The 16,877-nt window shown below is 36.4% G+C and overlaps 1 protein-coding gene across 3 annotated transcripts in view; it reads left to right on the forward strand.

Moving 5' to 3' along the window:
- LOC149813343 (U-box domain-containing protein 33-like) overlaps nt 1-16,877 on the forward strand; it is an 88,704-nt gene that overhangs the window by 41,889 nt on the left and 29,938 nt on the right. For all 3 annotated transcript variants that reach the window (XM_089992133.1, XM_089992134.1, XM_089992135.1), the window contains one exon: nt 12,140-12,631. In XM_089992133.1, the coding sequence (XP_089848259.1) occupies nt 12,140-12,631 (492 nt within the window). The remainder of the gene's footprint in view (nt 1-12,139; nt 12,632-16,877) is intronic.

The following is a 16,877-nucleotide window of genomic DNA, read 5'->3' on the forward strand; positions in this document are numbered from 1 at the left end:
GCACAAAAAGCACAAAGCACGAACTCACAAATGTGCAAATGCACTCATAAGATTCATAAACAACAACAGGCTGGGCAATAGTCCCAAAACCCTTGATTTTAATATACCTTAAAACATTTAAGGTTTCAAACACCATGTATCCATCACATTTATAAATAAGAGCATCCATAAGATCAATGGCCAAAAAGAGAAAGCGAGTGACACACTCATAATTAGAGATCATATAACCAAGGTTTTAAAACCCGTGACTCGGAACTCGACTCGTTCTTTATTGACTCGTGACTCGGCGGGTCAACTCGGTGATTCGGACCGGGTTTTGTTAACTTTTGATTTTAAAAGAAAAACAATATATAATTTGTCTGAAACCATGTTTTTGAGTAAACATAGTCTCCAAATGTCTGTAAGAATATAAAAACAACTGCAAAGAGCTATAGAGGTTTGCTTGAATAATTGAATTTGATATCTATACAAGCACTTTGACAGTCAATTTGTCATGTGCCACAGAAATCTGGGAGTTTAAAGATTAAAAGTTTATTAGATGTAGAACAGTTGGTCACTACAAGCAAAAATTCATTAATTTTGCTAGTTTAAGTCCCGTCTCCCAAACCATTTCATCAGCTTGCAGAAAGTACTAGACTCTTTTAGCCTTACTCAAGAGTCAAGACCTGGTTCTCCATTTCAACAGTTTATCTGATTTTTCATATCAATCCCAATTTTGAGGTAAACAAGGTCTGAAACTGCAAAATAGACCATTTTTTATTTGACAAAAGCAAATGCATACAAAAATCTCCTGGTTTTGCCAATAGAGTAAGTTTTTCAATGTATGTTTTTACACAGTCAATTGTACATACAATCTATTAGAACACAATTTTTTTTCCAAATAGTTTGTCAACATGTAAGCAAGTTTCTCAAGGGCTTCACAAATCAATGGCCTACAATATGCCAAAATTTCATGACTCAAAAAAACATATTTTTACATAAAAAAATATGATAAAGGTGTGATTCCTAGCAAATAAACCATGTTGAACACATATATGAGGTCAGATTGCTTAGATACAACTTGCACCTATGATTTTTCAACTAGATTGTACAGACAGTAAACAGTAGACTGCATATATGTATATATATCATTACCATTTGAAACTCAAAAAACAAATTTCAAACATCCCAAAACTCGCCCGAGTCAGGCCGAGTCAAGCCGAGTCAGGCCGAGTCAAGCCCGAGTTTTGGCAAACCGAGTTTGCCTTGACGGGTTGACTCGCTGGAGGGCCGAGCCGAGCCGAGTCAACGAGTTGACTTGGCGAGTTTTAAAACACTGAATATAACAAATCATCTTTAGAGTCCCAAGGTACCCATAACTCACCTCAACAACCATCTTTAATATGACAAGTGAACAATCTAAAATGACATAACACAAGGTGCCCATAACTCACCTCAACAATCATATCTAATATAACAATAAGGCCATAAAAAATGATTGATGCATCATATAACTTGTGATGGATAAAAAAAATGCCATAAAAAGGCAATGAACACTTAGGGAAATCATTTTCCAAATATGTGATTTTACAAAGAGGGACGATTCAAAGGTCCAGCATAATTAATCACAATAATATGCCTTATAACAATAACTTTGCATAAATACGAAATTATGTTCAATCATGATTAATTCCTTAAAAAGAAGTCATTATCAAAAGACTTAATAAACACAACATGAAATATTTAAGCAATGTCATGTGTGAGAATGGACTTAGAATAATCCAACGATCAAATCAAGCCTTTATAATTTGCAATTATATGCATACCAAGATGTAAAATGACAATAATCTTAAATGAGCAAATTTAGGACAACATGTAACAAGATATTGCAGAAGCACTTACAATGATAAAAAAAACAATCTTACAAGTCCTTTAAGGGACAAACACAAGATCTAAAGAAGGCAATATAAACAATTCTTATTGAAAAGAGAGAGAGAACTCTCAAGCATTCATAAAGATGGTGATATTTAAAAAGTCTCATAAAAACCGATATTGTTATTTTTTAAAAAGAAGCTTATAACAATCATGAAATCTTCTCAAAGAGCATATACTCATAAGAAGATTCACAAGGATAAAAAGGTCTCCCAAAGAGAGATCCAACAAAAACAAATCCCCAAAAGAGGGTACATATGAAAGGAAGAGGGAAAACTTGATTAAAGTGGAGAAAATTCCAAATAAAAAAGGAATAATAGGATTGCGTTATGACATAAATCTATAAACAAAAATTCATAATATTATTAAAAACATATGACTTAATAGATTATAACCAACTTCTAATGTAATCAGTATGCAACAAACATAAATTTTATAATAAAACACATTTTTTAAAATTGAATTGAAGAATGTAAAGAAAATAACCATATTTCATGAGATCATTTTAAAACTTAATTCAACTGGTATTATAAAATGCTTCTTAATCAAATATTGCTTATATGAAAAGAACTCATTAGGTAAGAAAATAAAACATTAATAAGGAATTTTTCATAGTTAATATATGTCAATCACACGATATTATGAAAAGCCTCATATAGAACATTTTTAGAAGATAAACATATACCTTTAATATGAACCAACAATTATGATGAGAGTATGTGAGCAATGTTACGTATCTCACAAACATTTTTCTTTTAAAAGACTTATAAACGGTATTCTTACAACCAAAATTAGGTATAAATTCAAAAAATCCAATGGTCATATCCAATGGTCAAAAATTCAAAAAATTATCGACCCATTTGACCATGTTTTGAGCAATCACACATTTAATTATTCAATAAAAGACTTTCAAGAAAAGACATACGAAAAAGAATAATTTACGGAAAAAAAGGTTCAATAAAATGTTAAGAACCCAAAATCATAATGACAAAGAGAACACATATGCAAAACATATCTTTAAGAAAGTTCAATGATATGTTAAGAACCCAAAAAACATAATGCTCAATACTTAAAGAAACATAATGCATACCGAATAATTTTAAGAAACAAAAAAGCGAAATGAGGACTTCACCATTTTTCTTTAAACTTTCTTGAATAACATGCTTCTCGATGCAACAAAGAGCAACTCGATCCCAAACACACGTAATTCATGATAATCAGGTTGTATGCCAAAAAGAGAGAAATATGGTGACTTATTTTCTAAGATACTCATGGGCAATCGATTTATCACATGAACTGTGGAGTGAAAAGCCTCAGTCCATAATGATACAGGGAGATTGCTCCCGTGCATCATGCTCATTGCAGTCTCAACAATATGTCGATGCTTCTTCTCAGCAATCCCATTTTGTTGAGGTGTATACGGGCAAGACACTCTTCTCTTTATCCCATTATGTTGAAGAAAATTAACAAAATCACTCGAGGAGAATTCACCTCCTCCATCACACTGGAAGTTAAGAATGTTGGTAGAGAAATGATTTTGAACAAAGGAGTGAAATTTCTGGAACAATCCAAGGACTTCTGATTTGTGCTTTATAAAAAATATCCAAGTATAACGTGAGTAACTATCAATGAAAATAAGATAGTATTTACTGCCAGAAAGGGAAGTAATTGGGGCAGGACCCCAGACATCTGAACAAATGACCTCAAATGGCCTTGAAGCTCTTTTATTAATGGAAGCAAAAGGTAAAGCATGACTCTTACATAAATGACAACTAGAACATTTTGTATCAATGACTTCTGAACTCAGACTGGACTTAGGAATAAGATTATTCAGGACAAGTTTTTCAATGAAATGGCGACCACAATGGCCAAGACGACTATGCCAAAATCTTGGCTTATTACTTTCAGAAACAGTAAATATAAAATCAGAATAAAAAACTTGTCGTTGGTGAGGCTTCAAGGATGAATAGTTGGAATGAATGGAGGAAGGATCTTCTTGAAAGATGTACATGTTGCCCCATCGTTTTCCTTCAGCGAATGTCTTCCTCGTGCGAAGATTCTTGACATAAACAGAAGGAGTAAATTCAACTGAAGCATTAGCATCATCAACAAGTTTTGAGACAGAAACAATGTTCTTTTGAATATTAGGAGCATGGATGACACTTGGAAGTTTAAGAGAGGACTTTGACATGTGTATAATGGCATTTCCAGTATGTGAGATTGCATGATGAGATCCATCTCCTGTTACTATGCTATTCTTTCCAACATAAGGTGTAAGAGTCAAGAGTTTACCTACATCACCCGTAACATGAGTAGCTGCTCCGGAGTCGACATACCAAATTCCTTTGTCATTTTGCTTCATATTCAATCCTGCCAAGGCTGCCAAAAACAACTCTTTTACTTCTCCATCCTTCTTAGCCTTTGCTTGTGGAGCTTTCCCTTTGTTTTGAGGATTAAACCAACAATTTGCTTTAATGTGCCCTTTCTTGTTGCATAGGAAGCAGGTTGGAATGTGTCTTTTTCCTTGGATATTGGGTGTTGGAAGTATGCCACGACCTCCATAGTTATTTCTCCCTTGGCCTCTTTTTCCTTGAAACCATGAAAGAAAGAAACCCTATCATCGACGGAGAGAGGGGAGAGAGAGAGATAGAGAAAGAGATTCCAGAGAAAAGTGGGTTCAGTCGATCTTGACTGCCCTTTCATTCTATTAATAATAAGTGTGTAAAACACTAGGGTACGAAAATACTCCTTAATAGAGTGTTAATTTACATTTTATATGAACTGGGTCTGGACCCGATCCATTACATAAATGGATCGGGTCAGACATATACATAATGAGGATAATGATGACTTCTTTTCAAAGGCCACCCCTCACTCTTTCTTTTTGTATAAATAGGGGTGAACCCCTCTTGTATGCTTCACTCTTGAGAGCTCTCTCTCTTTTCAATAAGAGACATTTATATTTTTATGTTGTGTTGTCCCTTTGTGGATGTGGGTGTCATCTCTTTTGTTTGTCCATTGGTGGACATTGTAAGTGCTTATAGCACCCTTTGTTTTTCCGCATATCTCATTACATGGTTTCAGAGCCTTGTGTATGCTCTTGATTCTTAATATAGCTAGTTAAGTAGTTATATATTGTTTATTTTGTATCTCTCTTTGTTTGTCTTCTTGTGAGAGATTAAATGGAAGGGGAACAAAAGATTAATCTCTCCTTCAAGCTTAATGGCTCCAACTATATGATGTGGGCCGCCGCCATGGAGAACAACCTCAAGGGTAAAAAACTTTGGGGATACGTTATGGGCACCATTCCGGAACCACAACTCCAACTCACCAAGATGGATGGTGATCAAGAAAAAGCTCTTAGAAGGAAATGCCCACATGAAGGCCATTGAAGATCACCAATCTAAAGTGAAAGATTGGGAAAGTAAGCATGCAAAGATTCTTGCGTGGTTCATGAACAATGTGGAGCTCAAAATTTGCGCCAACATTGCTAAATTTTGGATGGCTAATGAAGCATGGTTTTTTATGAAAGGTATGTTTACTCAAAAAGACTTTGCTCGTCAATTCTTCCTCCAAGAAAAAATCCGGACTATCAAGCAAGGAGAAATGAGTGTAAGGGATTACTTTAGCACTCTTGGACCCTTATGGGATGAGCTATCTTTACTAGAACCAAAGTGGGTTTCTAGTGTAGATGTGAAACTAAGAAGAGAAAAAATGGAAAAAGAACACTTTTTCCAATTTCTACATGAGCTTAGGCTTGAATATGAACAAGTTAGATCTTCCCTTCTTCATAGATCTAAGCCTCTTCCCTTGGAAGATGCCATAGCCGAAATATGCCAAGAAAAAACTCTTGGCATGATTAAAGGAGGAGATGACGTTTTGGCCGTGTCTAAACCCGACAACCATGTGAAAGCCTCCACACTTTGGGAGGCAAAATAACTATAATGACAACTATAGAAAAGCCATTTGCCATCATTGCCAAGAACCAGGTTATATAAGACCTAATTGCTCTAAGTTGAATGAAGCACTTAAGAATAAGGTTGCCTTCGTTGAAGAAGCTACTCAAAAGAAGGAAGAAACTATCAAACAGAAGGAGTCTTTTTCTCTTGCTCAACTATCGGAAGCATTACAAATTCTACTCAAGTCACCATCAACATCGGGTGTCGCCATAGCTTCTTCCTCTCCTCCAGGTATGTCTTCTTAGATCCTTGATTCTGGAGCTTCTTTTCATATGACCCCTTTTGAAAATGGGCTTTTCGATTTGTGTAATAACTCTAAAAACTCCTATATTTCAACTACCGATGGTACATCTTTACAAGTAAAAAGTTTTGGAACTTTAAATTTTTCCAAAGATTTCTTTGTGCCAAACGTAAGAGTGGTACCTCAACTTAATTTAATTCTCCTCTCTGTTGTTCAAATATGTGATTATGGATGTGAAATCTCCTTTTCAACTAAGGATTGCTCTATATAGGATCTCTGATCCGGGAAGCAGATTGGGCAAGGCCATAGAAGGGGAGATCTCTATTACATGAGCAACTTGAAACTTCCCACTAACTCTTTTTGTAACCATGTCCAAGATAAAAATATTGAAACTTGGCATCAAAGACTTGGACATCCAAGTTTCTCAAATCCTTTCCTTTTGGAAATAAATTTTGTAATGAGAAACATTTTGTTTGCAAGAATTGTATTTTTGGCAAAATGAAATCCACTCTTTTTCCAAATCGAACTTTTGTGTCAAAAAGACATTTTGAGTTAGTCCATTCGGACGTTTGGGGCCCTTCTCCGTTCATGTCTAAAGGAGGATACTCCTATTATGATACTTTCATTGATGACTACACTAGATATGTGTGGATCTACTTTCTCAATTTAAAATCCGAAGTCTTTGACTTCTTCAAGAAATTTCATATGATAGTCAAAAATCAATTTTCAAGTAATATCTCCACTCTTAGATCCGATTCGGGTGGAGAGTATCTATCAAATGAATTTCAAAATTATTTAGAAATAAATGAAATTTGTCATCAAAGATCGTGTCCTAGGACTCCTCAACAAAATGGTTTAGCCGAAAGAAAGCATAGACACATCTTGGAAACCAATAGGACACTTATCTCCAAAGAAATTCCAATTTTTTTTTGGGCCGAAGCCACCTTAACTTCAACTTACTTGATAAATAGAATGATATCTTCATCCTTACAAAATACATCTCCATATGAAAAACTATTTGAAAGAACACCCAATTTCAATAGATTAAGAATTTTTGGGTGTAAATGTTTTGTCCTTACACATAAAAGAGACAAATTATCTCCTAAAGCTATTGAATGTATTTTCTTAGGATATGGAGAAAATCAAAAGGGTTTTAGATGTTTTGACCTTAAAAATAACAAACTCTATGTATCTAAAGTTCTAACCTTTTTGGAAAATGAAAATGATTTTATGAAAACTAAAGATATTGACGAAAGTGAATATGCTTTCTTATTTGATCTTCTCTCTCAAGAAGATGAGACTCCTCAAGAAGAGGAAATCTCTAATGATTTGTTGAATGATCTAGAGGATATTCCTCTTAACAATGTTGAAAATGAAAGTGATAGACCAATCCAAACCTATCTTAGGCGTGGTCAACAAGCTCAAAAGAGTGCCTTAGAAAAATACTCTCAAGGTTTCAACATAAACCTCTTTAAGGAGATTAGGCCGAATCTCCAATCGTCCTAATAGGTTTGTTTTCTATGAGTCTCTAACTCCAAGGTATAGAGCGTGTCTAATTGTGTTACTCTCATTTTATGGACCGTCACATTATAATGAAGCCAAAAACATTCCCCAATGGGTTGAAGCCATGAACTTAGAACTTAGTGCCCTTGAAAAGGCAAAAACTTGGGAAATAACTTCATTACCCACTGGAAAGAGATCGATTGGATGTAGATGGGTCTTCAAAATTAAAACTAAAAGTGATGGTTCATTAGAACGCTATAAAGCCCGATTAGTAGCAAAATGATACGCTCAAGAATACAGTATAGACTATGAAGAAACTTTCACACCGGTATCTAGGATGACTAGTGTTAGGACTCTTATTGCTGTTGCGTCAGTTAAAAAATGCCCTATCTATCAATTAGATGTTAAGAATGCATTCCTAAATGGCGAATTAAATGAAGAGGTTTAAATGGATCCTCCACCAGGAGTATATATTGGTAAAAATAAAATTCTCAAACTTAAAAAGGCATTATATGGTTTAAAGCAAGCCCCAAAGGCTTGGCATGATAGATTTAGCAATGTAATGACAAGTTTGAATTTTCGTTCATACTATACTAACACTGCTTTGTTTGTGAAAAGTGCAGGGTCTTCAGTAGTTATTCTACTACTTTATGTTGATGATATGATCATCACTGGAAGTGATGAACAAGGAAATAATGATATTAAGAAAGTTTTAAATTTTTTTTTGACATGTCTGACCTTGGTTTCTTAAGATATTTTTTAGGAATTGAAGTAGCGTACTCTCTTTGAGGGTACATTCTCTCTCAGATGAAACTTGTTGCTGACATTTGTTCCAAGTCTGGTATCTCCGATGATAAGAAGACAGAAACCCCTGAAGTCATCAATGCAAAGATAAGGTTGGAAGATGAAACACTCCTCGAGGATCCTACTCCCTACCGTCAACTTGTTGGGTCTATTACTGACTTATCCATCATTCGGCCAGACATAGCTCATGCCGTCCATTCAGTCAGTCAGTTTCAACATGAACCTACAACTGTGCACATGAGTGCAGTCTTAAGGATCGTCAGATATATCAAAAACACCATAACTAAGGGAGTTTTTCTTTCCTCCTCTTCATCACTTGATTTTATTGCTTATATTGATGCTGATTGGGGAGGAAATCCCAATGACAGAGTCTCAACTACGGGTTTTTGTGTTTTCTTAGGCGACTCTATGATTTCTTGGAGATGCAAGAAGCAACACAAAGTATCATTGTTCTCAGTAGAAGCGGAATATCGTGCTATGGGTATTGTCATCTCTACTCCTTCGAAGATGTGTTGTGACAACAAAAGCACAATCTATATCGCAAGCAATCACACCTTCCTTGAGCGTACTAAGCACATCGAGATGGACTGCCTTTACGTGCGTGATGAATACCTAAGAGGAACCGTAGCACTACCTTACGTCACATCCGAGTACCAGTTGGCGGACTTCTTCACTAAAGCCCTTGCCGCTCCTCGTTTTATGTTTCTCCTTAACAAGCTTTCGGTTATATCCCCGTAAAGCTTGAGGGAGGGTGTTAAAATACATGTAATATATATATATATTTATATAGTCTAATATACCCAATAGGGGTATTTGAGTCATTTCACAAGTACCTGATAGGGGTACTTGTTATTTTTCCTTTTTTGTATTTATTTTTTGCACTTTCTTTTTCTTTTTTTATTTTATTTTTTTACCTACATAAAGGCTCCACCATTGAGTCGATGGGGCTCCCAACGGTCACATTTGTGATCATTGGGGGCTCCCAACGACTCCATGGGGAGCCCCCTTTGTGGCTCTTCTTTTAAGGCCATAAGGCCACCTCTCACTCTCTTTCTTTTTGTATAAATAGGGGTGAACCCTTCTTGTATTCTTCACTCTTGAGAGCTCTCTCTCCTTTCAATAAGAGACATTTATATTTTTATGTTGTGTTGTCCCTTTGTGGATTTGGGTGTCATCTCTTTTGTTTGTCCATTGGTGGACATTGTAAGTTCTTATAACACTCTTTGTTTTTTCGCATATCTCATTACAACATTCTAACGACGAGATATCTCAAAACGTATATTATACTGTTCTTTTTCTTTATCTTATTTTTAGTGACAAATTCAGTAATTTGTAATTCAACATGCAAAAATCAATACACAAGCTCACATATCTCCATGTGAGATCCATCATGGGACCACAACCTGCAGAAAAACATAGAATATTGCAATACAGTGAAACAATATAAATGTGACTTTTGCGATGCATTAAAATGAATTAAGAAAAAACACTCCAAGCTTAAGGCTGATTAGGCCTACGATGACCCATTTTGATCATCGATGCATCATATACAAAAAACATAACAATATGCAATATATGCAATGATGTCAACATACTTCCAAATGCACATTCATATATGTCAATTTAACATGTGCATGAAATAATAATACTCATATGCATGTGCATCAGTTCACATTACTAATGTCGCAGGTATGCCTTCATTTAATTCACATGTTCATATCAAATGCATGTTTTTATTCATAATTCACTTCACAAAACACACGTGAATACTTAAGCAAGCAGGTTCACACAATGTCAGTGCCCATGCCTATGAAAGCAAACATGCAATAATAATGGAATTTAGCATGCTATACAAAGTGTCAACCTATGAAATGCCATTCTTTTGCATACATAAACCAAGTCCAGTGCTAATAACCAATTTGGACATTTAATCACATAGCTGCACACATTCATTTTATATAGGCACATGCACTAGAAACAAACTTGAAATGACATATTGCGTATGCATATCATAACCAGCCAAATCATGTGAAAAGTTTCATTCTTAGCATGTATTGAAACCAAATTACATACGCTGAACCAAATCTGGAAGTTTGCATACATGATTGAATATTATATTCTTTTTTTTTTAACATTGCCCAGCCGACTTAGCTGGGTCTGTGTTCTGCTGAACAGGAACCAACCCAGCCAAACCCAGTTGGCTGGGACTGAACTATCTCAATTCAGTCCAGCCAACTGAGTTGGCTAAAACTCAACCATTTTTTTTTTGAAAGCACCCAGCCCAGCCAATAGTGGGTCCGCTGGGGCTTGCTTTTGCCCAGCTGACTGAGTCGGCTGGGCCTAGCAGTCACCACACAGGCCCAAACCGACCTGTGGGTTCCCTGCCAGGGCCTGGCAGCCAGCCGAGTGCCACTCGGCTGGGCTGCCAGTCAGCTCAGCATACAAAAATCAAAAGATTTTTTTTTTGTAAGACACACCTTCCCAGCCTATCGGCTGGGCCTGGTATAGCCTGTCTGCACCTAGCACGTGCTGCTATGCCAGCCCCTTTTGCCTAGCCGTCTGGCTGGGCTAAGCAGAGACCGATCTTGCCCAGCCAAGCACAACTCGGCTAGACTGACGGTCCAAACAATGATAAAAAAATATAATAACTTAGTTATAGTGAAAAACAGGTTTAGCATTCACATATGCCAGATCAACAGAAAAAGGATTTGTATGACACGTGTGCATGCCTATTCAGATTCATCACTGTATGTATACAGTCGTACCTTGTGAACTTTCATTTAGGAGTGCCTGCATACAAGCATACAAGGTTTCACATCTCACGTGTGCATGAATGTGCATACTTACAATCAGCTATGTATGCATGGATATGCATTCATATGCATAATCTCACTCAATACAATAAGCATGCTCAGATTTATATAGATCCATAAGGCATTAACGATGCTCATGCAAAAATTTTAATTATGCATGCAGGTGCCACCCAATTCATTAACAAAAATTTATGCATATGTGCATCATTGCATCCAGATTCCAAGATCCTGTATGCATTAAATCTAGGCCAAATTTGCGCATGTCTCCAACATGGCAAATCTATCCCGATTTAGGGATTCTCAATTACTAACACGAATATAGGTATTATCTCCAAAATAATTTCTGAAAAAGAGGAGTATAAAACCCATGTTAGAGTAAATATCTAGATTTATTTTTTTCCCATGATTTTTCATCAAAATCATTCATGGAAAACCCATCTATATTCAATACCTCACTCGATTCAAGAGAGGAGACCCATATTTTTACGTGAATTGAAAAGAACAAAAGGATTTGATGATGAAAACGTCGGATGGCTCGAGATCCGCCGATCTCCTTCTTCTTCTTCCTGTCTTTTCCTCTCCTATCTCTTCTCTCTCTTTTCTTTCTTTTCTCTTTTTTTTTTTATCTTAAATAGAGTGGGAGGGAGGTGACGCCCCCCACTTCTTCAGCCCTCTCTAGATGGGCTGGAGAAGGAGAATTTTCTCCTTGGAGGATTCTCTCTCTCTTTCCAAAAATTTATTTTTTGATGATGAGGGTTCTAAGTTTCTAACCTTTATTTTCAAAGGCAGATTTCTTTCAAACATTCTCATTTCTTGTTTTTTAGATGAGCATGAAGAACTGGCATATAATTTTGCAAACTTTTGCTGCCCTTCTTTTGTTTGTGATTAGTTTATTCCCATTTTTACAGGCAAAACTGGTTGAAATCACCCTTGCAAAAGAACAGAGGCAACAGAAAGAAAAGGAGTTTGAACTGGCAAAAGAAAGACTCAAAATAGGAAAACTGATGGCAGATTTGCAAAATGCATCCATGGAGAAAGCATTATTTGAGACTCAAATTGCTGACTTGACCCGAGACTTCAATGAAATGCTCTGTAAGCTGCAGGAGACACAACTTTCTCTCATTGAAATGGAGAAAGACAAGTTGAAATTGCAAGAAGAAAGAGATGAAGGCATAAGAGCAGCCAAAGAAGTGGGGATGTCAGGGGCTTTTAGGATGATTCAGAGTTTCCCCAAGTTCTCACACAGTGAGTTGTTTGATGCAACAAATGGATTCAACCTGAATCAAAGAATAGGGGAAGGAACGCTGGGATCTGTGTATCGGGGTAAGCTTTATCATTTTGATGTTGCTATCAAGGTGCTTAAAGACAAGAGCTCGAAAGGATCTAAGCTTCTCCAAGAGGTAAACCTTTTAGACTTGATTCTTTTGAATAAGAATGTTATCTATTATTACATTAACATAATTGATGTTACAGTCAACATCTATCACCTAAATTGTAAGGAGATTTCAGGCAAAATTTGCCATATACTGACATGTGGCAACAGACAGTATTGGGTTCTCTTTCAAACTTGGTAGGATAGTCACCCGGTCATCTATCTTGGAAAGTTATGGGACGAAATTGATGTGCATCTTAAAATCAGGCTGTCAGTTGCTTTATAGACCCGCTATACATTTAAAGGCTACTCTTGCCCCAAAATGCACCTAACCAGTGTTTTTTAATTCAAATATACTTCTAATGATTATTGGTGGCAGTGAAGCCCTTATATATATAAATATAATCCACACCAAATGTGTCTTTTAAATTGCTCTGTGCTGATTGTCCTTCTGCTTACATGTGGCAGCTCGCCACTGCTAGCCCTTATATATCCTACAAGACGCCCACACATGCACTGTTGCCAATTATGTGACTAAAGGCAACAGGGTTTGTCCTTGCAATTTGATTGCCCTTCTCTTGTTGTAGTGCTTCATTGGTGGTTTGGCTTCTGTTACATAGCGGAAAATGATTTTGTAAGGGGCTTCTGTAGAATTATGTAGAAAATGGTTTAGTGATCTTTCCATAGTCTTGGTGCATCATATCTATTAATCCTTAGATCCAGTAGCCAGCTTGACCTTAGGTTTGACAATTTCATGCTTGCTTCCAATGTAAGAAGGGGGAACTCTTTTCAGGCTTAAATTCCTTCCAATTTTCAGAAAACCCAAGGGTTCCCCCACTAACTCAAGTAATGTTGGAAGAATGTAGGTGTACATATTAGATTGTGTGCTTTCAAATTTCATCACTTTAAAACAGGAAATTATTTACGACTACATACATGTATAAGTTAGTTTAGCAATTTGAGTACATATGTATTTGAAATGAGATGATGATCTTCCAAACAAGAACTGAGATTCGAAATGATGTCTTAACAAGACATTTAAGCATAACCCTTAAGAAGGGTATAAAAGGAAACAAAAAGGAATAAAAATATTCTTTTATTGAACAAGGAGAAAGCAATGCTTAAGAAGCATTTTACATACATTACAAGAGGGGCTGTACCCCTATATATACACAATATGAGAGAGGGAGATAATGAGGGACTCAATAGAGTCGTTGGACTCAGTCCAATGACTCTAAATAGAGCCGTTAGACTAGAGTCCAACGACTCTATTGCTAGTCAAGTCTTAACTAAGATTTGACTAGTTATGTCATTCTAGTTTAAATTGAACTAGATGACAAAATACGAAAAACAAAAAAAAATACAAAAAAAGAAAAATTATTATATATATAATAATATAATAATATATATATATATATATTTATAAGTTTACATTTTAACACTCCCCCTCAAACTTACGGTACAATGAGCGAAAGTTTGTCTAAGAGAAAGTGAAATCGGGGAGCATCGAGAGGCTTTGTAAAGAAGTATGGTAATTGATATTCTGAAGTAACATATGACAGATCAATTGCCCCATGTAATTATTCCTCTCTGACGTAGTGACAATCTATTTCGATGTGTTTGGTGCGTTCGTGGGATGTTCTGTTACTTGCAATGTAGATCGCACTTTTGTTGTCAAAGCACATCTGTGAAGCTTTTGTTGTTTCAACTCCTATGTCAACAAGTAGTCGTCAGAGCCAAACTACTTCCATGGTCGTGGTTGTCATGGCTCTGTATTCAACTTCGGTGGATGATAGAGATACCTTTTGTTGCTTTTTGCACCTCCACGAGATTAATGATTCACCTAAAAAGACACAAAAACCAGTGGTTGAGTGTCTGTTATTGGGATCACCTCTCCAATCGACATCAGTATATGCAAGTAAATCAAGAGAGGAATAAAACAAGAAAAGTCCTTGTGAAAGAGAGGACTGGATATATATAATAATACGCATGACTGCTCCCGTATGAACAGAAGTAGGAGCATGTTGAAACTGACTTGCTGTGTAAACAACATGTGCTATATCTAGTCTGGTAATGGATAGATATGAAAGTGCCCCGACAAGCTGTCTGTAAGGAGTAGGTTCGGCAAGAAGTTCTTTATCATCAATCTTCATTTTAACAATTACAACTTCTTGAGTGTCTACTTTCTTATTTTCAGTAATACCAAACCTGGAAACAATGTCAAATGCAAATTTAGTCTGAGATAATAAATATCCTCTAGGAGAATAAATTAGTCGATACTTTATGAATGTGAAGTAGGTAGGGATTGCAGGATTGTCCTACAACTTGAAGTTCTTTTATTTCCCTAAGATTTTGACTTAGAATATGACCATTTACAATGTAGCTTTTGGGTGCTCGGAGCATATATCAATGTGTTCACGTTTGATATGAATATTGGGATTTGGATTGAAGATTTGGATGTCGCCTTCTCCCCTTACTTTGCGTGTAATTATTGTGACTTTGTCTCATAATGGCTGTCACTTTAAGTTCGGCTTCATGCTTCGAGTCAATGATTCCAATTGCTCACCATATCCCACTAAGCGAGAGAGAGAGAGAGATACTTAGACTTGTGACAAAATACGGGAGTAAAAATATTACCATCACAAAATACCTTATCGGCATGATCAAACTTGGCAAGACTTGAGCATTTTTTAATGTCAACGCTATTGATAATCCATGACATTATCTTTGCATGAGATATTCTCCACTATTTTCATTTTTTCTCGTAAGAGGCTAGAGCCTTGATTTTCTCTTCTTCCGACAGAAGAACCTCTTTATCTCTCTCCTTTTTAGTATGAGATAGCTTAGGTTCCGAATCGGAACCATCCACAACTTCCCATAGGCCTTTTTTTCATATATGGTGCTTCATGATTGAAGCCCATGCTACATAGTTTGTATCGCTCAATTTCATAGGCATGATGGTGACTTTATCATTGTCATCCATCGATTACAAGGATAGAGAAATAATAAGGATAGAAGAGAAACAAGAAGAGAAGTGAGAAAAAGAAAGAGATACAATACAACAAGATGTGAAATCTTTCTCAATGAAGTGATAAAACACTTCTCTTCAAGTGGCAAACACTTTTGCAAACGGGCACGGAAACTGAGACAACTTTTCTTCAAGGTCTAATACTTTCGCGGCTCTGATACCATGAAATGAGATGATGATCTTTCAAACACGAGCTGAGATTCGAAATCTTGTCTTAACAAGACATTTAAGCATAACCCTTAAGAAAAGTATAAAAGGAAACAAAAAGGAATAAAAATATTCTTTTATTGAACAAGGAGAAAGCAATGCTTAAGAAGCAATTTACATACATTACAAGAGGGGCTGTACCCCTATATATACACAGTATGAGGGAGGGAGATAATGAGGTACTCAATAGAGTCGTTGGACTCAGTCCAACTGTAACGCCCCAAAATTTTGAACCTTATAAATTCCTGGAAATAGTTGGAAAATTCCTTTTCTTTACAGAGTTTATTTCTAAATCAGCGGAAACGATTTCTTTTAAAAGAAAAAGGACGGGTTTGACAACCTTAGGCACGTTAGCGAGAAAACAAAGATTTACCATGGACGATCTGCTATTTGAAGAGAGTATCAAGTTTGTACAAAATTTGGGTTTCCTCAAGGGAAAACCGTATCAAAAACCAAAAATGTCCAGGAGAAGCACTACGTGCAGAAACAGTGGATCCTTAAATCATCTCGCAGTCGCGCCATCGCCTGATGCACCTAATCGTCACCTGTACCCATGAGATGGGTTAGTTTTGTGAAAAACTAGCAGGAGTATACAAAGACAGAAAGAACTAAATTAGGCATAGATAATTTATACAGCAGGTAGTAACGAGCGAACTAAACAGATAGACTGGAGGAATAAGCCAAGTACAACAAACTGAAAAAGGTGTGCATGCTCAATTTAGTTATTACTTGATAACCGACCATGCGGGTACATACATGGCACGTGAGTCGAAACAGTCGAGTCCAAGCCGAGTGTTCATTATGTTAAGTATTTTAATATACCTCGGTTGTCTGACTGAATCCTATCCCTATGGAGACGACCGATGGTCGAGAGAGTAAGTCCCCAAAGCCTGATAGGGATGCATCCAACTTCTGCAGAAGTGTTAGGCTAACTTATGTAGCCCCTATCCCTCCCCCTATCCTCCGATGACTGGGGAAAACGGGTCTTTTGCCCTTTTTGAAAGCCATAAATGGACTGTCCATCGGAGTTGGTACCCTT

The sequence above is a fragment of the Nuphar pumila genome, chromosome 16 (genome assembly GCF_984573655.1).
Source record: "Nuphar pumila chromosome 16, dmNupPumi1.hap1.1, whole genome shotgun sequence".
Taxonomy (NCBI): domain Eukaryota; kingdom Viridiplantae; phylum Streptophyta; class Magnoliopsida; order Nymphaeales; family Nymphaeaceae; genus Nuphar; species Nuphar pumila.